This window comes from Carettochelys insculpta, chromosome 3, assembly GCF_033958435.1.
Source record: "Carettochelys insculpta isolate YL-2023 chromosome 3, ASM3395843v1, whole genome shotgun sequence".
In the NCBI taxonomy this organism is placed as follows: domain Eukaryota; kingdom Metazoa; phylum Chordata; order Testudines; family Carettochelyidae; genus Carettochelys; species Carettochelys insculpta.
Genome location: NC_134139.1, coordinates 9,042,987 through 9,065,726, shown reverse-complemented (window position 1 = coordinate 9,065,726; position 22,740 = coordinate 9,042,987). Strand labels below are relative to the sequence as shown.

Sequence of the window (22,740 nt, the reverse complement as noted above, 5' to 3'; positions counted from 1 at the left end):
TGTTCTTTGAGTTCTCTATAATTATAATGGTCATAATCCACATAACAAAATTAACATAAATCAGAGTGTTGTACATTACTACATTTTTACCTTATTCAGCCATAACCAAAAGGTGGACAGTTTTAAAACAAAGGCTATAGAATTTTGTATACAAATATCAATGGTCTGAACCATACCATCTAAGCAGTCTCTATCTCATGACAAGAAGAAAAATAATATTTTTAAAAAGGCATACAACTTTTGTTCTGATTTTAACACTCTACATTACCTGTATTTCATTATTTCAATTACATCCTCAGCATCTTCTTTAGTTGCTTTTTCCCTTAATTCCAACCTAGATCGTGCCTTAAACAAAATACATATTTAAGAAGTAAGCTGAAGTTATATGATAACCACTATATAACAAAGGTATAGTCTCCATCATTAAAATTACAATGATTATGTCAAGCTCTGACGACATACTTAGGAACTGATCCTGCAAACACATCCACATTCTTCTGTGGAATTTCTAACTAATATTTACAGGATAAGGCACTATAAGTAAGTAGCAATTCTGCCAGCTTTAGAATTATTTTAAATGAGTTGTGATCTGGAAATCATTGATTTGCTTTTTACATGGTATTCTCTGGACAGAAACAAATCATAACTAACAGTATCAGAACAGCGCGTTAAAATATATAGCAATAGCTATAAGGTATGGATGGAAGATGTCCCCCTGAAAACTGCCAAGGAAGATTCTTTTAAATAGCCAGGTAGGCATCCTTGAATCCTGCTCCTCTGTCTATTATCATATACAGCAGGGGGAGAAAATGACATATGATCTATGGAGGGCTGGGCAACTTCCCAGCCTGGGAGATTTTTCTATCATGGAAAAGCTCTGTAAGCCCTTCACAACTCCTTTTATAATTGTTTGGGTTTTAAGCACCTCCTGCAACCAGCCAGAGCCATCAGGATTTTGCCTTATAAATTTGGGAGTTATGTAGTTTATTATTATTTTGGTCCATGAGCAAGAACCAAAATATCCATCTAGCATCCCAGTTTGCCCTTCCTTTTACAAAAGGGCTTAAAATATGGTTTGGGATGGAAAAAGATGCTTTAATTTACTATCCCTGCTGGAGCTATGTCATCAAAAGACTATTAGGTAACGAGCCAGAGACTAATGGATTTTAGGGACAAATAAGCTGAAACAATTGTGTCTTCCACTCAATCTCTTCAGAACACATAAAGGGTATAAAAATTAAGATACATTATCTGTGTATACCTTATTGCCTCTGTTGGCCTTGCCTAAAAGCACAGACCTAAAACAAAGGGTCATAGGTTTCAATTTAAAAGGTTCGCATTGAGCCTCTTTCCTCTGGTTTTCTCCAATGCACCCTGGATTCTCTGCAGATATTTTGAAAGAAAGGCTGGAATACTATCAAATACAATGACTGGGTACTTTTTTTTTCTGTGAACGAGTTGTTACAAGGCTCTATAGTAATTCTGATGAGCGGAAAACAGAGGGAACAAAAGCAGGCTGGGAACCATAAATCAGTTGCACACAGCCTCCCTTGGGTAGTCTGTTCTCTCTCCATTCCTGAGGGTGAGAATTTAAGGGCTTTTTTATGCAGCCAGTTACTGTGCAGCAAACTGGGGTGTACATCTACAGTGCATTAGCCACCCACACGCTGACTGGCCATACAGACCCTCCTTTTCACTAAAAACATGAGGTCACATTAGCTGTCAGAAGTTTCTGGCTATATTAAATATTTAGGGTGCCAGAAACAAAAATAGATTGTAGCTGCAAGCATACCTCTGTAAGTCGAATCAAGGACTCTAGTTGCCTTGTGGTGATAGGTGTGCTGTCTACTCCGTGGCTCTGTTTCCGGAGCTCAAGATAAAAGTCCTGGAGGACTTGAGCAGCTTCTGGAGATAATTTTGGGTGGACGTACTGTCGAGCATATCCTACATACTTCCTCAATAGCTGGTGTGGAACGGCATCAAAGTTTTCTCCCGGCATGACCTAAGCCAATTACAAATACATCGTATTCATGGACTATATTTAAGTTACAGGATTGCAATATTCAATAGTTTTGTTTTGTCTTGTTTTGTTTTATACACAGGTCTTTCTCCTATGAACTCAAATCTCAGTTCTCATTTGGGAGACGTTATAAATTATATTAGTTTGGTCATTTCTGGACAAACCTCTAATCTGCAGTGAAGTGAAAGTGCCAAAATTCAACAGGGCAATATTAAGAGTCCCCTTTCAAAAGGGCTCTTTGCAATAAGCAATACTATAAAGGTGACTACACAAAGATACTCATTCAAATCATCAGTGTGGTTTAAGATTAAAATCTGGCAGATATAATTTTATGGCAAAAAACAAAACAAAACAAGTTTTGTGTTATAAAAACATATCGTAAGACACAGTCCCTGAAGAAAAAAGCCATCAAGTAGCACTTTAAAGACTAACAAAATAATTTATTAGGTGAGCTTTCATGGGACAGACCCACTTCTTCAGACCATAGCCATACCAGAAGAGACTCAACATTTAAAGCACAGAGAACCAAAAACAGTAACCTTGAGTACTGTTTTTGGTTCTCTGTGCCTTAAATATTGAGTCTCTTCTGGTATGGCTATGGTCTGAAGAAGTGGGTCTGTCCCATGAAAGCTCACCTAATAAATTATTTTGTTAGTCTTCAAAGTGCTACTTGACTGCATTTTTGTTTTGATAGTATATAGACTAGCACGGCTTTCTCTCTGTTACTACCCAGTCCCTGAAGAGTTCTGATTACCTAATTTACCCCATCCAGATGGATCTCTATGCCCATATGGTGACCCACAGATAGCCACCCACAGTTCATTACAGGATCTGGGCTGAAGACAAAAAACACACTAGGAAAAAAACAAAGGGGCAAGTGAGGACAGGGTAAACATAATTACACAGTTACTTGGAAGTTAATCAATAAGACTTAAGTAGAAAAACCAGGCTCGAAATGAAGGAGACGACGAAGGAAGCAAGAGCAGGAGTTCAGAGGAGCAGAACAAGCAGGGTGAAAGCTGGAAAGAGAAAAAGAAGGGGCGGGGAGGAGCAAAGAAAGCAAGGGAATCCAAGAAATTGCATTAGTAGATGAAGGAAGGAACCAACATCCCTGACAGCAAAATAATGCCAAATTAAAAAAATGAGCAAATCTGACAGGCACACTGTGGTAGGACAGTGTTGTAAAGGTGGTCCATGGGGCTAGGCATGCCACAGTTTACCACCATCTACCCTGCAAGAGCTGCCAATGCAGGCAACTGGAAGTAATTGTGGAGCGTGGAGACTTTCTATGGATGCCTCCAAGCTCCTTCAGGCTGGAGCTGGTTCCCCAGGTAAAAAGTAGAGGGGAAACTGCTGAGATCCAGAAGCACCAGGCAGGCTAAACTAATTCCAGTGGGAGATGCAGGATGGAGAGATGTAAAACAAAAATCAGAGGAGAAAATTCTACCTTTAATCTTTCTGATAATGGTTTATCTGAGACTGGTTCAAGGATGGAGGTGTTTGAATCCTGTGTGTTGGTGCGAGTCACTACAGCGCTGCTGTGCACTGCCTGTTTCCCACCTCGCATTGCCATTACGTGCTCAGAAAGCAAATGGTCGTGATCTTCATTTGGAGTGTCCAGCAGGATAAATACCAAGTCAAACCTGGATAATAAGGCACTCCCCATTCTAGAAAAAAAACAATACATTGCGTACAGACACAATGGAACTTAATAGGTACAGTCACTATTTCCCTGCTTCGTGAGTACAACTCAAGAAACAAATCTGTGTTGAGTGCAAAAAAGAAAGCAATATAATAACTAAACCTACTTTCATCTTCCAGGAAACCAGAGCATTATTCACAAACTTATTTGAACAAAAAACACATCCTCTTGCAAGCTACACCATTAACATTTCAAAAAGTGCTTACTTTAAATTCTCAGAGACTGTTTTGGCCTTGTTATAATGTCCTCCTACAGGATTTGCTGCAGCAATGATTGATGTCCTAGCTGGCAAGCTGCAAACAATGCCAGCCTTAGCAAGGCTGATACTTTGCTGTTCCATGGCTTCCAGCAAGGCTTGGTGTTGGCTTCCCATTTTATCAAATTCATCTATTCCACAAACACCTGGAAATAGAATTAACACTGAATAAAATGAATCAGAAAACACACAGCTCTATGGCCAAATATATGTGACTGATCCAACATTACACCTTGGGCCTGATCCAAAGTCCACTCACTGCAATGTTCTCATTAGCATGGCTAGAATACTTTCCAGGGTGCCACTGGGCACTATTGGTGAGTATGCAACTTTGGACAGACAAGTATTACAGGCAGGGATCAAATTGGTCTGGCTCACGAGGGGTCTCTGGACAGTCCATTTCCTCTTGACTACCAACTTGCCTTCCAGAATCTGAGCTTTCATTTCAAAAAGTTGGAGCTAAGATTTTTTTATTTTAGTTTAGTTTAGTTTTTAAAGAAAAGGGCTGCCTAAGTTAGAGGCCTCTTTTACAAAAGTGCTAAGCACCCAGTATATCCCAAGCAAATGTACGGGCATGCAGAGATTTTGAAAAATTGGCTACTTATTTAGAAACGTAAATAAGGACTTTCTCCAATTCTCAGAAGCCTAACTTCAGGCATCCAGTCTCAACTGAGAGTTTAACCAAGCCTGACCAAGTCCACAAAAAACAGTGGAGTGCACTGGGGCATCCATGTCCCACCAAGAGGAAGCCAAGTGGGAGGATACCAGCAGAAAGTGAAGAATCACATTTTGAACAAATTTCTTAAGATCTTATACTTCAAAATAAAGTTATTTTGAAAAGAAAGTTAATGTAAGGCCTGTAGTTAGCAATACCATCATGCATTAATCCTAGATTCAATATCCAGTGCTAAGATTTAAAAATTAATTGGGTTGAAAGAAAATCTAAACCAAATGTTTAGCTAATACATTTGTCCATTCAATTTAGTTGCTTGATAATTCACCTTGATCTCCAAGCACCAGAGCACCAGCTTCCAAAGCAAAATCCCCAGAAGTACTATCTCTAGACAGAGTCACAGTCAAGCCAGAAGTAGTGGTGGTATTGCCACAAACGTAAACACCACGAGGGGCAATATTGCACACTGCCTATGGAAAACAATTACATATTGTAAAAGTCACAAAAGTATATTATATGGAATTATAACTTCTTATACAAGAAAAATACTACCAATGAGAAAAACGTCTGAACTTTTTGTTCTTTTCTATTTAATATGAACAAGAGTATAATAGCTATTAACTGAATATCCACAATACATACATCCAATAATGCAGAAAATGGGAGTCATTTTTAATTGCATGCTTGTGTCAAAGTACTATTTGTTATGTTATCATAAACCCCAAGACTATGGACGCTGAGCTAAATAGGAGGATCGGAAAAGCGGCCACAACTCTGTCCAGACTCAGCAAGAGAGTGTGGAATAACAACAACAGCTGTACACTCACACCAAAATGCAAGTCTACAGAGCCTGCATCCTCAGTACCCTCCTTTATGGCAGCGAGACTTGGACCCTGTATGCCCGCGAGGAAAAGAGGCTGAACGTCTTCCACTTGCGCTGCCTCAGGCGCATCCTTGGAATATCATGGAAGGACAGAGTGACCAACACCGCTGTCCTCAAGCAAGCCGGAATCCCAACCATGCACACCCTCCTCAGGCAGCGTCGGCTTCGCTGGCTTGGCCACATCCACAGGATGAATGATGGAAGGATTCCAAAAGACATCCTGTATGGGGAGCTAGCCTCTGGCAAAAGACCTCCCGGATGCCCCAGTTGCGCTACAAAGATGTCTGCAAGAGAGACCTCAGAGAGGTAGACATCGAGCTGGACAACTGGGAAGAACTAGCAGACGACCGCAGCAGATGGAGGCAGGGGTTACACAAGGGCCTTCAGAAGGGCAAAATGAGGATCAGACAGCTAGCAGAGGAGAAGCGTGCACACAGAAAGCACACTAAGGACTTGCCAGACACCCACCACATCTGCAAGAGATGCAGCAAGGACTGTCACTCTTGTGTGGGTCTTCATAATCACAGTAGACGCTGTAAATGAAGTCCTCAATTGAAACTATAAGGGCGCGACCCATAGTCTTTGCAGACTGAAGGATGCCTACTACTATGCCTCTTGACGTTAGTTTGTGTGTACTAGGTGTAAAGCATTATAAGGGTTGATTAAATCACCTATAGTAAAAATAATTTTGCATTCATATTATTTTTGAAACAACAAAGCACTTCAGATTTAAATAGATATTAAAAATTCCCACCCAAATACAGCATAATGCATCAATGAAATGCAGCTAAACAACATAGCAATGGCCAGACAGAATCAAACTGGAGGTCTGTCCAGTCTAGCGCATGGTTTCTGATGGTGCCCAGCTCTAAATGCTTTGGAGGAAGGCATAAGTATATTTCCGAGTAGTATGAGTGGGATGTGGGATTATTTGTACTCTATACAAGGTCTCTAATAGGTAAGAGGCTGTCTTACACTCTAGAACATTAAATCTCTTCAGAAATTTATGAAAAAAGAAATTTCTGGAAAAAATTATGTTTATGAACATCTTGGCTATGCCTACGCTAAAAGTATCTGTCTACAGAAGTTACTGTTGAAAGAGATGTTCCAACAAAACTTCTGTTGACAGATCACATCTACACATAAAAGGAGATGGATCATTTGATCTGCTCTGTCAACAAAAGGGCCCCCAGAATGTCGACAGCTTTTTGGTTGACAACTTCTGTCTACAAAACACATTGTATGTGTAGAAGCTCCATGAGTTTTGTCAAGAAAACCCCAGTTTTGGCTACAAAACTCTCTGTTGTAGACATGGCCCTCTTTCAATAGTATCTTCTGTGAACAGATGCTTCCAGTTTAGGCATTAGCATAGAACAAATGGTTGGGTATACATAAAGGCTCTGAGTCAAAAGGAAAAAAAAATGCATTCCCTCTCCTACAGCTAAATTTAATAGCAAATGAACCCATACTTGCAACATCTGGCTCTTTCCCAGTCCTGGATCTCCAACCACCAGAAGATGTGGGTCTCCTCGCACTGGAATTCTGTTTTTGTCATCCATATACTTTTGGCACCCTCCAAACAATGCCAGTGCCAAACCCGCCTTAACAATCTATAATGGGATATGCAAATATTAATCAGAATTAGAAAACAGCTACCATTACTAACAATTGCTTCACAGTAAATTCAGACACAGAAAGCAAGCATTGTGTCTTGCAGAAAAGAAGTTACAGGGGACTGAACTCCCACCATTGCACAAAGAACTACCTATTTTTCATTTGGGGGTTTCTATGGATGTTTTGACATAGTAAAAAGAAAATTTATTTCAAAATAAACTTATTTTAAAATATTTTTCCCCACCACCTTGCCAACCTTTAAAATGTCTAGCAAGTTTACTGGGGCAAATTTATAATGAAGTTTGAATTTATAATGAAAGCAGAGTACTTAGAATTACTTACTTCATGGCCATAGATAGCAGGACAAAGTGAGCTGAAAAAACCAAGATATTTGACATTAGTTTGTGATTAATACAAAACCCTTATTACCTTTCAATGAGCAGTTGGCCCATCTCAGTTACAAAACTAGCTTCTGTACTGCAACAAGTTCCATAGAAATTCACCTTCTTTTCCAATTCCCAAAAAACCCAGGGGTGGTTTTATTTTTGTAATGCTATGTCGAAATTATTGGCACTTTTGGACAGTCAGGTATGCTTATCATAAAAAGAGCAGTACTCGTCTTAGGTCTGTATGCACACAAATGAGAACCTATTACACCATGGTTGTTGCATCAACTCTTATCTAATAGCTATTCATCATTCTACATTGATTGCTCAATTGTGCTAGAAGCTGCAGGAAACTTATATTGCACAGGTTTAGCCACAGCTTCCTTGACTTCTCCAATGGTATGTCATGATCCTGCATTGCCTCATGCACTCAGTTTGGCTCTCATATTCTCCCCTTCTTCACCAACCCCCAGAATTGCAGAGGTCATAGGCCACTACAGAATAGGACAATGCAAGGTAAGAAAAGCTGCTAAGGCAATGTTCTCACAGACCTTAAAAAGTAAAGCGCAGCAGTTGAAAAACAGAGAAAAAAGGAAGAGGGCAGAAGTAAAAATACCACAGGTGTCAACCTGCATATGTACATATTATAAGAACGCTTTTCTTTTGAAGTACAATATTTATATTCTGAGGCAAATTAAAGTTCAACAAGTAATTACAAGTACAAATGTATTTAATTGACCTCAATTCCCACCTTGTGACCAACAAATGATATAGGTACCATGTTTATATTAGCCACAAGAGTGTACTTCATTTAGGTTACTTGTCTTAGATTGACTGGTTTGGCAAGATCAAGACGTAGAACAGCAAATAATGAAGAACACACTTGAAAGTACAAGAAGGGAAAAACTTTGGTGTTTTCGTACCTAAATTGCTAAAAAGACAACATACTTAACAATTAGCTTGAACAGATTTTCCTCAGCTTGAATTTCTTGAACAGCATAAAGATCTTTAAGTGAAAATTCCATGCACACTCTGTGATTAGTCCCATCTTCAGAATTCATGACTTTTTGTCCTTTACTGTTGCTGACAGAGTTTGCCTCAATGTACAACAGGAACATACATTTGTCATTCTTGTTTCTAGATGCTCCTGTTAGATTATAAAGATTGTCAATAGTAGGAAGCCATACTTTCATCTCTAATTATTGGGGTTATGTAAAGTGGTCATTAAAATACTTCAGAAATATTAAAAACCATGCGCTAATTAACACCTGTGACATATCTGTAATGATAACATTCTGTAGAGCAATTACAAAAATCTCACCTACAACGTTAGTTCCTGAATACTGGAAGATAGAGCCCAAGAACAATTTAGTGGAAACCGTTTTTGAACAAATGTTTCTCCAAAGCCTGATAAAAATACTTCTAATGACACATTGGCTGTGGCCACACTAGCAGCTCATTTCGAAATAATTTTCAAAATGAGGAGCAATTTCAGAATGAGCAGGAGGGCGACTACACAGCAATTGCTGATTTCGAAATTAATTTAGAAATTAAAAGGTGTTCATTTCGAAATGGTTATTCCACTCCCATGTTGGGAGTAATGCCTCCTTTCAATATTAATTTCAAAATTAAGTGTGTGTAGCTGCTCCCTGGCTGCCATTTTGAAATGAAAAGTCCTCCACAGAGCCAGCCTCTCCCACCAGCAGCCAGAGCTCTATGGCTGTCAGCTGCAGGTGCCTTAAAGCTGCAAGGACACAGAAACCCCGTGCAGGAAGCTGAGAGTGTGCTGGCAGCCATAGGAGCAAAATGTGGCCAGACAACACTCCCAACCCTCAGAAAGTGACACCCCACTGTGGACAGACCGATGGCCAGCAGCCAAGACCCCCCCGCCCCCAGGATCCTCGTGGAGCCAACGGGTCCGGGAGCGGGGCTCCCAGGGCTCTGGGCAGCCCCCAAAGAGGAGGGGAGCCCTCTGGCTGGAAGCTGAAGTCCGGGACCTGCTGGCTGTCTGGGGGTAGGAGGACATCCTGCTCAACATGGAGGGGCGGAAGAGAAATGCAGACACCTTTGCCCGCCTCAACAGCAGCCTCGCCACAAGGGGCCACCCGCTCCAGACATGCGACCAGATCCACTCCAAAGTGAAGGAGCTGCGGCAGGGCTATGCCCGAGCAAGGGACTCAGCTAGGCGATCGGGGCAGCACTGGCCACCTGCCCCTACTTCAGGGAGCTCCAGCAGCTGCTGAGACCCAGGGAGACTGCTCCACTCAGGTAGACCCTGGACATGGCGGAGCTGGAGGGGCAGGGTGAAGAGCCCCAGCCAGGACCCTCGATGCCCCCCACCACTGCAAGCCCCAAAGTATCTGCTGGCACCGGGGACAGCGACAGTGGGAGCAAAGGACCACTGTGCATGGCCGAGCCCTCTGAAGGCCCTAGCCGGGCTATCTCCACCCGGGCCTCTCCTGAACCACCCGAGGAACCCTCAGGTAGGACCGGCCATGGGGTGCACTGGTCATGTGGGGGAGGGGACGGTCCCTGACACAGCCAGTACGGGCCTGGGCACAGGGCCACAGGCCAGGGACGGCAGTCATCACTGCCGGGTGGGGCCGCATGGGGCCATGGGCTGCCATGAGGGTCAGAAGCCTGGGAGGGCTGGGGCAACCACTCTAACAGCCCCACATTGACGGACCCCACAGAAGACAAGCTGCCCCACAGCCCCTCACCACAAGCAGGGTGGGATGGTGGTGGGGACAAGGCCGCTGGCCTACGGTACCCGGGCTCATGAATGATGGGGCACCACCCTCTCACCTTATGTCTTCACAGCCTCAGCATCTGCCAGCCACCCCAGTCCCCTGGATGTGCCCAGGAGCCCCGGCAGCAGCAGAGGAGGGCGAAAGGGCAACACCTCCCCGGACCGGGCACCGTGGTGGGAGGAGCCACCGCCACAGCTGGGCAAATGATCTGGCAGCAGCCCACATGGCTGCATGGCAGGAGCAGAACCACTTGCTGCAGGCATGGCTCTCCATGGAGCAGGTGGCCGGGTATCTCAACACCCTGACCCAGGCTGTTGCCAACTGCCTGGTCCAGCCACCCGCCCAGTGGATGGCCTTTCCCACAACACGCCCCTCTGCCCCAGCCCTGCTTCCTCCCCGGTACCCTCCCCCTCTTCCCCACCACCCCCCTCCGCCCCAGCCTCCCCCTCTTCCCTGCCACCCCACTCTTCCTCAGGTCATCCCTGTTCCCCAGCCCCTCTCGTGCCCGTTCTGCCCCCCGGGCCCTTGTAGCTCTGCTCCCAGCCAACATGACCCCAGCCGACTGGCGGGAGCTGGTGCTCTGGCTGTGGCCAGGCGAGTCCTGCCCGTCCATGGCTCCCCCGCGTCCTCCCCGCAAGTCCACGCCCCTAGATACCCCGGTCCAGCCCCACCTGCCCCAACATGGCCCCACTGTGGTCCCTGGACCCAGGGTGGTTATGGCTCCAGGGGCTGTCGCAGCTCCCGACCAGCCACTCCAACGAAGGATTGAGGCCCCCCACCTCCCCATGTATATAGTCCACCCCTCCCCGCCATGTAAATAGTCACGTTTTTTCTGGTCCAAACATAGCAGTTGAATTTATTTAATGGTGTATGTGTCCTGCCTTGGGTGGGGATGGCAAGGGCGGTGCTGGTGGGGCAGGGGTGAGAATGGGCAGGGGGGCGGGGGGGAGGTTGCATGGAATGAGCGGGGCCAGGTCATGGGGGCCCCCGTAGGGCCTCCTGCACGCGCACCCCATCCCGATTCACCTGGAGACACGGGACCTCACCTGGCTGCTCATAGTGTGGCACGGCCTCAGCTGCCCAGTGTGCCACAAAGAGTTCCTGCTTGCTCTCCACAAAGCTGTGCAGTGCACAGCAGGCACCCATGACTGCGGGCACGCTGGGCAGACCTACCTCTACGCGCATCCGCAGGCACCCGAAACGTGCCTTCCGACGGCCGAATGCCACTCCATGGTGTTCCTGGTGTGGTTGAGGCAGGCACTGAAGAGGTCCTGGCTCTCACTGGTGTGTCCCGTGTAGGGGCACATTAGCCAAGGCTGGAGTAGGTAGGCAGTATCGGCGACAATGCATGGGGGCATGGTCACATCCCCCACCGGCAGCTCCCGTGGGGGGATGTAGGTGCCTTCTGCCATCCTGCAGCCGAGCCACAAGTTCCACATGACACGGGTCTCATGGGCCCTGCCTGGCCAGCCCACACAGATGTCGGTGAAATGTCCTTGGGCATCCATGAGGGCCTGGAGGACGACTGATGTACCATCCCCAGCTGTGTGGTGGGGCCCGGATGGTGATGTAGGTGCCGTCCAGTGCACCGATGCAGTTGGGGAATCCCAGCTGTTGGAAGTTGGCCATAGCAGCGTCCACGTCCCCCGGGCAGATCAGGTGGCACAGGAGGATCCTGTTGATGGCAGCAACAACCTGTAGGGTAGAGGGCACAGGAGCCCGTAAGTGTGTGGTAGCATATGGGGGCCCCACTCCCCGGGACCCCGCTGTGGGTGTGCGGCCCTGGGTGCCTTACCTCAAAGAGGACGACCCCGATGGTGGCCTTTCCCACCCCCAACTGGTGGCCAACTGAGCAGTTGCTGTCCAGGGTGGCCAGCTTTCACAGAGCAATGGCCCCTCGTTTCTCCAGGGGGAGCACGGGCCGCATGCGGGTGTCCTGGTGGCGAAGTGCTGGTGCCAGTCAATGGCACAGCTCCATGAAGGTGGCCCAACTCATCCAGAAGTTGCGGACCCACTGGTCGTCATCCCACTCTCCTCAGACGATGTCATCCCACCATTCCCCGCTGGTGGGGTACTGCCAGAATCGACGGCAGGACTGGAAGAGGGGGCGCTCCAGATGCACCGTGGTGGGAGCCTGCAGGAAGTTGGCCATGTGTCAGGCAGCATGTAGCCTCATATGGTATGCTGTCAGGATGGCCATCAGGCTGGCCACGATGTCCAAGGTGTCCCCATCAGTGAAGTCCTGCGGGTCCATAGCAGGCAGTGGTGTGGTGGCTAACCAAGGCTCTGCCAAGTGCTGTGCTGGAGGTCGCGTGCTGCAAGCATCCAGGGTCCTCAGCTTGTGCACGGGGGATGTGTTTGAGAGGAGCCCTTTAAGGGATTGGCTCACCTGTGCTCCAGGAAGGGTTTGTCAGCCACGTGACCCTGCCCTCATCATTTCCTGCCCTGTTATTTTGAAGTGAAGCTGTGGCTGCGCAGCCGCTCCATTTCGAAATGACTCGGAGTCATTTCGATTGTTGCAGATCGCAATGTTGATCCGCATTTCATGTGTAGTCGCTTCTGTGCCACTTATTTCAAAATGGCTTATTTCGAAGTAACGGATAGGGATAAGCCATTTTGAAATCACTCTCTAGTGTGGCCACAGCCATTGAGATTCCTTCCCCCTTTTACAAAGCCCAGAAGATCATTTACTTAAAGTTTGGCACAAGTGCTTTTCTGTATCAGGGCCTGACAGCAATACATGATCGATTTTATTCTATTCATTATTTATACTTAAACAGAGAGCACTGTGCCTCTCTGAACTGGGTATGTTTTCATTTTCTTTACAACAGCTAGCTTAGCCTGATCTCCTATAAAATTAAACAAATATGTTAAAACACCTACGCTATTTTATTCTTAAAACATTTTTTAGGGAAAACACCAAGGTTATAACAGAAAAGACAGAAAATGTTGTTAAAAAATAAACATTGTGTCCTTCACAGAAAATTATTTATCTCTTATAAAAAAAAATTAGGCTCACAAACTGATCATGACAATTCTTGGTAACATTCTCCATTACAGATTTTCAAAAGTTTCGGAACTGAGCATTTGTAAGGTTTCTTCAAACAGAAAGAAACAAGCTGTGAAAGACTGTTTGGCCAGAACAGTTCCCTTAACATTGCCTTTTAAAAAAAAAATCTTGATAACCTCCTTTCAATGAAAAATGGTCAAATGGCTAACCTCAATGTGACTATTCTAGAAAGAAATCTGGGAAATGGATTCCATCTCAACAGTTTCCTGTACTAGTGCATAGAAGATCCTTCTATGCAACTGACTTGCTAGAATGAAAAGTCTGCGTAGACAGTTCAGTCACAATTCCTCATCCTTAACTGACCATGAAAGCTGCTGCAAGACACTCACTTTGCAGACAGCACAAGAGTCAGTGGAAATCAGGAGATGCTAAGGCACATAATGCTTTCCTCCAGTTGGCATATTCTGTTTTTCTTTTTTGCTACAGAGGCTTATCTGTTCAACACCTCTTTCCCTTATACCTTTCAGTTACTTCTAACAAAATGCAACGAATTAGTGACTTTAGGCTTTAAGACAAAAAACACACCAACAACTAGAGAACAAAGAGTAAGCATTCGGTCAGCATCATGCAGATTCAGAAGGTGATGTTAGAAAAAATTCGAACCAAAAATTCGAACAGTACCTTCTTCAGCGTTTGATACCTTAACAATTCCTGTGATCGTGATGGTATCTCCCGGGACACAACTATCAACAAGATCCTGAACCAGCTCACATTCTATTGTGCGAGGAATTCGACCTGCTTCTCGGTGATCATCTGACATGAGCTCCTGAACCCTAAAATACACAGTATATCAATGCCCAGTCTGCAGTGTTTCTATTTAAGTTCTTACATAAAGGTCCTCACATTTATGCTTCAAACCAATTATTTTTTATTTGATTAGAAGGGAGAATACAAATTAACACTGGAAATAGAACTGTTAAGTGAAAGTTGTGAAATTCTAAAAGTTAAGTGTTTCCAGGACCAGGGACTTCATAAGCACTTCAGTTTCACACTTCCAAGCTTGTTTGCGAAGGGCCGTAACTTTATCAATTCTAGATTAAGATGTACAACTTAGTGAGCTCCAATTACACTCAACTTGTGCAAATGTTTTCAATTATTTGCATAAGGTGCTACTGTATCTCATTTTCATTCGCTAACTCAAAAATGGATTTACAGCAACTGGGTCAAGTATTCAAAAAATGTCTATATTAGAGCCCTGATAGAGTAAAGCAAACACCAGACTAAAGAGATGTCTGGATGGACTATCAGAGACAGAAATAACATGTCTGTGATTTTATCAGTGTTGCTAGCTTTACTGTAGCAGCCCCAAGTATAATCTTGGGTTACAAAACAGCCATCACAGTTTTCCTACCATCACAGAGAAAACATCAGGGCTTGTCCATACAGACCTGAGCGTAGTCTCTAGATCAGGGACAGGCAAACTACAGCCCAAGGGCCACATTAGGGCATTAAATCCAGCCTTTAGGATTGTTCAGCAGCACAGCTGGACTAAGGCAGGCTCCCTGCCTGCCAGGATCCCATGCCACACTCCTGGAAGCAACCAGCACATCCCTGCAGCCCCTGGGAAGAGAAGCAGAGGGCTCCACGTGCTGCACGCAGCAGAAGGTGTTCTCCCCGCAGCTCCTATTTGTCAGGAACAGGAAACTGACCAATGGAAGCTGTGTGGGGCAGTGCCTACAGGTAAGCATGCAGAGCTTCCTGTCCCCCCAGGACACTACCCACAGGACCCACTGCTGGTTGTCCAGCTGCTCGTGGGAACAGTGTAGGGCCAGGGCAGGCAGGATGCTTTCTTTAATCTCAACAGCACCACTGACTGGGGGATGCCCTAGGAAAGCAATGCCCACCCCAAACCCTTCCTGCTCTCCTACTTCCCCACCTTGAACTCCCTCCTCCACCCCAACCCTCTGCCACAACCATCTACACTGACCCCCTTCTGCACACTGCACACCAACTGCCTGTCCCAGCCCTACATTCAGGGCCTGCTACAGAATCTCCCTACCCAGATGTGGCCCTCAGGTCAAAAAGTTTGCCCATCCCAGCCTAGGTGCTACCAAAATATAAATAATAATTTCCACTGTACATTACTGTAGCTCTTCTTACATATAAGAACAAAGGAGACAGAAGCGACTGCAACAATTACTGTGGAATCTCCCTCCTAAGCATCACTGGTAAACTGTTCGCTCGCGTCATCCTCGGCAGACTCCAGAAGATTGCTGAGAGGGTGTATCCTGAATCACAGTGCAGATTCCGCGCAGAGAAATCTACCATCGACATGGTCTTCTCTCTGAGGCAGCTACAGGAGAAATGCAGGGAGCAGAGGAAGCCACTCTATATTGCCTTCATCGACCTAACCAAGGCCTTCGACTTGGTCAGCAGGGATGGACTGTTCAAACTGCTCCACAAGATAGGCTGTCCGCCGCGGTTACTCAAGATGATCCAGTCTTTCCATTATGACATGAGAGGAACTGTCCAATACGATGGCACATTATCGGATGCTTTCAGCATCAGGAGCGGCGTCAAACAAGGATGCGTCCTTGCTCCGACATTGTTCGGGATCTTCTTCGCACTCCTCCTTAAACATGCCTTTGGATCTTCAACAGAGAGCATCTTGCTACACACAAGATCTGACGGGAAACTGTTTAATCTTGCAAGGCTGAAAGCTAAATCTAAGATGCAGGAAGTCCTCATCAGAGAGATGCCGTTCGCAGATGACGCTGCTGTTGTGTCACACACAGAAGACCAACTTCAGAAGCTGCTGGATCAGTTCTCCAAAGCATGCAAGGACTTTGGGCTCTCCATCAGCCTAAAGAAGACAAATGTACTTGCTCAGGATGTTGCTGTTTCTCCATCAATCAGCATTGACAACTATATGTTAGAGGTCGTCCACGAGTTCGTTTACCTCGGGTCCACCATCACTGACACCCTGTCCTTGGAGACTGAGCTAAATAGGAAGATCGGTAAAGCAGCCACAACTCTGTCCAGACTCAGTGAGAGAGTGTGGAATAACAACAAGCTGTACACTCACACCAAAATGCAAGTCTACAGAGCCTGCATCCTCAGCACCCTCCTTTACGGCAGCGAGACTTGGACCCTGTACGCCCGCCAGGAAAAGAGGCTGAACGTCTTCCACTTATGCTGCCTCAGGCGCATCCTTGGAATATCGTGGAAGGACAGAGTGTCCAACACTACCGTCCTTGAGCAAGCTGGAATCCCAACTATGCACACCCTCCTCAGGCAGCGGCGGCTCCGCTGGCTTGGCCATGTCCACAGGATGAATGATGGAAGGATCCCAAAAGACATCCTGTATGGTGAGCTAGCCTCTGGCAAAAGACCTCCCGGATGCCCCCAGCTGCGCTACAAAGATATTTGCAAGAGAGATCTCAGGGAAGAAGACATCAAGCCAGACAGCTGGGAGGAGCTGGCAGACGATCGCAGCAGATGGAGGCAGGAAGTATACAATGGCCTTCAGAAGGGTGAGTTGAGGATCACACAGCTAGCAGAGGAGAAGCGAACCCACAGAAAGCACAGCAAGGACCTGCCAGACACCCATTACATATGCAACAGATGCAGCAAGGACTGTCACTCTCATGTGGGTCTTCACAGTCACAGCCGACGCTGCAAATAAGGATGCCAAACAGAACTACGAAGGGCGTGATCCATAGTCTACGTAGACTGAAGGATGCTACTACTACTACTACTACTCTTACATAAAAATAAGTGTTATACTTCTTTCCCTTTTCTATATCCTTTAAATATTCCTCACCCATCTTTAACTCATTAGAAATGTTATTCATTTTATAGCCTTCAAAATTAAGTATATTTCCATTTAAATAAATCTAAATATTACAGTGATATTTGAAAAGTTAGTGTTTTTGCCTAATCATGTTGCACTTAATCTTGCTAAATGAACTCTAGGGTGTGTATGTTACACATTTGTAAATACCAAAGATTTCTCTTTCTTCTGATCCCTTCTCTCTGGCCACATCTACATGAGAGGCTTTTTCTGGCAAAACTGGGCTTTTGTCTGGGGCGGGGGGGGGACACGAGGAGCATCTACATGCAAAATGTGCATTGTCGACAGTATATCAACAAAACCCAGCACATCCGCCAGCAGTGTTATACTGCTCTCCTTTCAGGTATAACACCTCTCCCAACAGTGTACTGTTGAGAAAACAACCGTGTCGACATTCTGGGGCCCCTTTTGTCAGACAGGGCTTCTGGTTCCTCAACTGCCCTGTTTGCAGAGCTTCGGGTCAGCTGTCTGTCCAGAGAGAGCTGGGCCCTCTGGCTGCTCTCCACTGACAGTGCAACTCCCGCCCCCACAACTGCTTTTATGTATACATGCAATCTGTTGGAAGAGGTCCTGCCAGGACATCTCTTCCAACAGTGACATCTGTCGACAGATGCTTCTTGTGTAGACGTGGACTCTTTGAAACGTTAACAGCATTAACGTTTCTCAGTACCAGGGTATAACTTTCCTCAATGAAAAAAAGAGTGCAATTTAAAAGAGGAAAAAAGGGTCTTATTGCAAAGCTCATTACTCACAATAACTTGTTTCAAAAATTTTAATACTCAGATCTATAAAATTTGGGTGCAGAATGTCAATATAGCTGAAACTGGAAGTCAGAGCAGGAAGGCAAAAATGGCTTCTTAGAGCAAAGGCTGCAGAGGAGCTGCATGACAACCATTTTCGTGGTTGGGATGGAGAGAGAACAGTTCCTGGAAAAAGTGGAGATTTCCAACTGAGATAAACAAAAAGATCAATCTGAATCTTTTCAAGCATTTTCTGTACTCTATTTTAGGTAAAGCAGGAGATCTGGAAACCACCTGTGGCAATCACTAGTAGGCAATTTGTACTGTCACCTCTGTTGTGTTCCTGAAAAGGAGACCTAAGCCCCTTGCCTTGTGATTGCAGGTCTGATCCTATCTCCTCAGCTTCACAGCAAAGGCAAAGCATAAGAATAGCAAACCTAAAGAAGGAAGAACTTGGCTTAGTCACAGATTATACCTAGTAAGCAGATTTGTTGCTGAGCAGCAAGATGACCTTTTCCTTGTGTATTTTTATAGTAGTAAAAATAATCACGCTTTTGGTTTCATGGGTTGAAGTCAGACCCTTAACGTTGGTGTAGTTTTTGTAGTTTACTATAAAACAAGTTACAGTCTTTTAACATGTTATTTGAAGAAAAGGCAGGGTTACACAAGTGTAAAGTATTGCTTCTGAGACATCAGACTGAAATGAGGAAGGCAAAAGACATGAAGTTACTCAGTGCCCTGATAACAGCTACCTGTTAGGTTACTACAGAAGTCTTATCCTGGAGTACACTGTGCCCAAAAAGCCCCAAGACCACAATGCAAACAAATTAGGGCACCAATTCTGCAGACACTTACATACTTATGTTTAAATTTTACCTACAGGCTACATCTATGCTGCAGAGATCTTTCGAAAAAAGCTCTTTCAAAAGAGCTTTTTATGAAAGTGCATCCACGCAGAAAAAAGCAGATCAAAAGAGTGACCTGCTCTTTAAAACCTAGTGTCCACACAGCCCCCACTCTTCTGAAGGAATGGGCCAGGGATCAAAAAAAAAAAAAAAAAAAAAAAAATAAGGCCCCATGAGGACTGCTGTAGCCAGACAGCCAGCCCCCTCTCAGACCAGCATTGCTGGGAAAACAAGGGAGCCAAAACAACAGGGCACTTAACGTAAATTCCAGCACAGCCTTTGAAGCTGTGAGAAAGCACAGGTGTGCTGCTACAGTGTGCCTCTGGGAACTTATACAACGATTAGGCTCACAGCAGACAGAGAAGCTGTGACAGACATGGCTCTTAGCCCCTACTAACAACTTGATGCACACACACCAACATCCTAGGTGGGAAAATATTTACCCTAATAAAAGGAATGTCCAGTAGTCGAAACTTATTGTTTCTCTCCTTTGCAAGTGTAAACTACTCTTGCAAGAGCTGGCGTCACCCAGACAGACCAGCCCCAATTTGGCATAAGAAAGGAGAAAGAGAATAAAGGATTACAGAGGTGTAAGTATGGGACCTACAGCACCATGATTTTTGAGTGCTTTTCACTATCTATCTGCTAGTCAGATAAGTGACAGCCTCCCAAGGCTTCTGCAGCTAAAGGGGTCCCTAAGCCTTGTCCCTTATTCGTCTTTCCGCGGAATTGAGTGACCGATCCTGGCTTGGCACCACTGGAATCGAGAGATGCAAAGAGGGTAAGAAGCACCCACACCTGATCTCCTATCTTTAGTGTACACATATTTTGAAATAGAGCTCTATACTTTGTTTTCTTTCTTTGGGATCGTGGCTTCAGTGTTGTAACTTGTTTGTGTGTGTAACATCTATACATTTGAATAAGTAGGCACTAGCAATTTTGTAACCACATGATTAGAATCTAGTTTAATAAATTTTGGTAACCGTTTGTGCATAAGCCTGACTTGTTTCCCCTGGGTTACTGTAAAGCAGCCAAAACAATCAAAGAACCTAGGCCGTTTTTGGCTATAAAGCCTGGCCATTAGGTGAGAGTCTGGCACCTCACCAAACATCCTTGGCCATCGGCTAACAACTGCTCTTTCAAAAAGAAAAGCCTGCAGAGCATCTACACGCTTTCTTGTGAAAGAAGCTTTCATCCACAGAAACTTTAACAATCTGCACCCCACCATCAACTTTTGCCTCGATTACTCCACGCAAGATATACGTTTCCTGGACACTGAAGTACAAATCAAGGATGGCCTGATTGGTACCACACCGTACCGGAAACCCACTGATCGCTATACTTACCTACACCCTTCTAGCTTCCATCCTGCACACATAACTAGATCCATTGTTTACAGTCAAGCCCTTAGGTACAATCACATTTGCTCTGATTCAAGTGACAGAGACCAAAAACTACAAGATCTCTACCAAATATACATAAACTTGAAAATACCCACCAGGAGAAATAAAAAAACAAAAATCGACAGGGCCAGATGAATCCCCAGAGACCAGCTACTCCAAGATAGGCCCAAAAAAGCCAAGAACAGAACATCACTGGTCATCACCTACAGCCCCCAACTCAAACCACTGCAATGAATTATTACAGACCTACAACCTATCCTTCACCAGGACACCACACTCCAGAAGGCCCTAGGTGACAGGCCTGTTCTCTTCTACACACAACCTCCCAACCTTATGAGAATTCTAACCAATAGCCATAGTCTATACCGCAGGAACACCAGTCCTGGGACTTTTCCTTGCAACAAAGCCTGCTGCCAGCTATGTCCACATATCCATTCTGGCGATACCATCACTGGACCTAACCAGGTTATTCACAGAATCACGGGCACGTTCTCATGTTCCTCAACTAACATCATATATGCCATCATGTGCCAACAATGCCCACATGTTTTGTATATTGGACAGACTTCAAACTCTCTCAAACAAAGAGTTAATGGGCACAAAACAGACATCAAAACATTCCTGATCCACAAATCAGTTAGTCTACATTTTAATGGAGTGGGCCATTCTGTTAATGACTTAAGAGTTTGCGTCTTATTGAAGAAGAATTTTCAGTCTGCTTTAGAAAGAGAAGCTGCTGAACTCTCTTTCACATTCAAATTCGACACATTAACACATGGTTTGAACCAGGATGCAAATTTTCTGGGACATTATAGGGGTTCTTTGGCATACTTGGCTTAATCTAATTCTTGAATCCCCACCCCCGCACCCCTCTGCTCTCTGATTTGCTCACCTTGATAATTTTTTTCTGATTTGTCAACTTTGATTACTGTTTTTAGTTCTCTATGCCTTAAATATTGAGTCTGTTCTGGTCTGGCTATGGTCTGAAGAAGTGGGTCTGTCCCATGAAAGCTCACCTAATAAATTATTTTGTTAGCCTTTAAAGTGCTACTTGACTGCTTTTTTGTTTTGATAGTATATAGACTAGCATGGCTCCCTCTCTGTTGCTTTCAAAAGAGGGCGCTCTTCCTGAAACAGGGAAGGATGAACAATTTTGAAAGGAGTGCCACATTCTTTCGATTTACTTTCAAAAGAACGCTGTGTGTGTGTAGATGCTCCACGGGATCATTCGAACGCTCCCCCTTCTTTCAAAACATCTTTTGAAAGAACTTGCTAGCATAGATGCAGCCACAGTGAAATCCCAGCCCCTCTGAAGTCAAATTCACTTTAGTGGGGCCAGGATTTGGATCTCTGAGCAGCCCCATTGAAGTCAAACTCAAAGTGCATAAAGTTCAGCTGTGCTGGACTAGGACCTAAGTAGCACAGCATTTGGGAAAGCTCTTAATTGTACATCATTCTAAAACAATTGTTAAAAAAAAAACAACTACAGAAATAGGTTTGATTTGTTTAGATTGGAAAGAATATTTAACATTTATGGTATATATTTTTATTACAGTAATACTTAAGGGCCCAATTTTCTTCTATTCTTGTACCAGACAGACAACAAAGCCAATCCTGGCCACAGATCACAAGTACATTTACTTGATTAGATGCAGAAAGCAGAGAAATTGGGAAACAATTTAAACGTGTGCACTTTACTTCTATTCAGGTCACCTTCTGGTTTCTTCAATACAACTTTAAACCAAATGCAGTACAGCTTATTCAACTCCCTAAGCTGACAGATGTCATGCAACAATGCCTTTCTAGCCAAACATGGTGATGTTTTCCTTGTAGGTCACTCATTATAGAAGGTACTTTACAAAGGACATGATCACATTCATAGCATGACCTGCAACAGTTCACAACAAAGGTATCAGAATTTCAATTAACCTATTACACTGAGGAGGACAAATGTATAATATGGAATAGTGCTGTGGTGAAACTAAGCTTTTGTAACATATTCTTTTGATCAATGTATCTTTTTATACAATGTATTCATATTATTCAAATATGCTAACCTCAATATGCTAGTGAAAGGTTGCTTACTTAATAGACTGCCAGTCCACTGTAATTGTTAAAGGAGAGCTTCTATCTGCAATGAATGATCGTCCATGGCATTCAGACAGAGGACACTGTAACAGTATAAATTCCGTTTCAGATTTGATGTAAAGAAAATTATTCTCTTTATTACAATGTAGTTTAAGGTGCCTCATCTGATTTTGAAAAACCCACAGTACTCTGTATGAAGCTCATTAATAGCATACATAAAGAAAATTTACATTTAATGTTAGAGATATTAAATACCATGGGTATAATTAATGAAAAATTGTCACACAGTCATTAAATGCCTAGTATTCTAATTAGAGGCACTGGAGAAAAAGCAGTCTAAGTACTGCATCTTGTGTGTCTTACTTTTATTTTCAAGTCTCAGAGGAAAAAAAAATGCTATTATTATTATTATTTATAACAACAACGCAGCTACCTTATTATTATTTTCTATATATGT

The 22,740-nt window shown here is 44.3% G+C and overlaps 1 protein-coding gene across 1 annotated transcript in view; it reads right to left on the bottom strand.

Moving 5' to 3' along the window:
• MCM8 (minichromosome maintenance 8 homologous recombination repair factor) overlaps positions 1 to 22,740 on the bottom strand; it is a 38,799-nt gene that overhangs the window by 3,145 nt on the left and 12,914 nt on the right. The window contains exons 8-17 of the mRNA XM_074988391.1: positions 22,281 to 22,366; positions 13,976 to 14,127; positions 8,483 to 8,678; positions 7,491 to 7,521; positions 7,004 to 7,144; positions 4,980 to 5,121; positions 3,929 to 4,124; positions 3,468 to 3,687; positions 1,793 to 2,002; positions 269 to 345 (exon numbers count right to left, since the gene is read on the bottom strand). Of these exons, the coding sequence (XP_074844492.1) occupies positions 269 to 345; positions 1,793 to 2,002; positions 3,468 to 3,687; positions 3,929 to 4,124; positions 4,980 to 5,121; positions 7,004 to 7,144; positions 7,491 to 7,521; positions 8,483 to 8,678; positions 13,976 to 14,127; positions 22,281 to 22,366 (1,451 nt within the window). The remainder of the gene's footprint in view (positions 1 to 268; positions 346 to 1,792; positions 2,003 to 3,467; positions 3,688 to 3,928; positions 4,125 to 4,979; positions 5,122 to 7,003; positions 7,145 to 7,490; positions 7,522 to 8,482; positions 8,679 to 13,975; positions 14,128 to 22,280; positions 22,367 to 22,740) is intronic.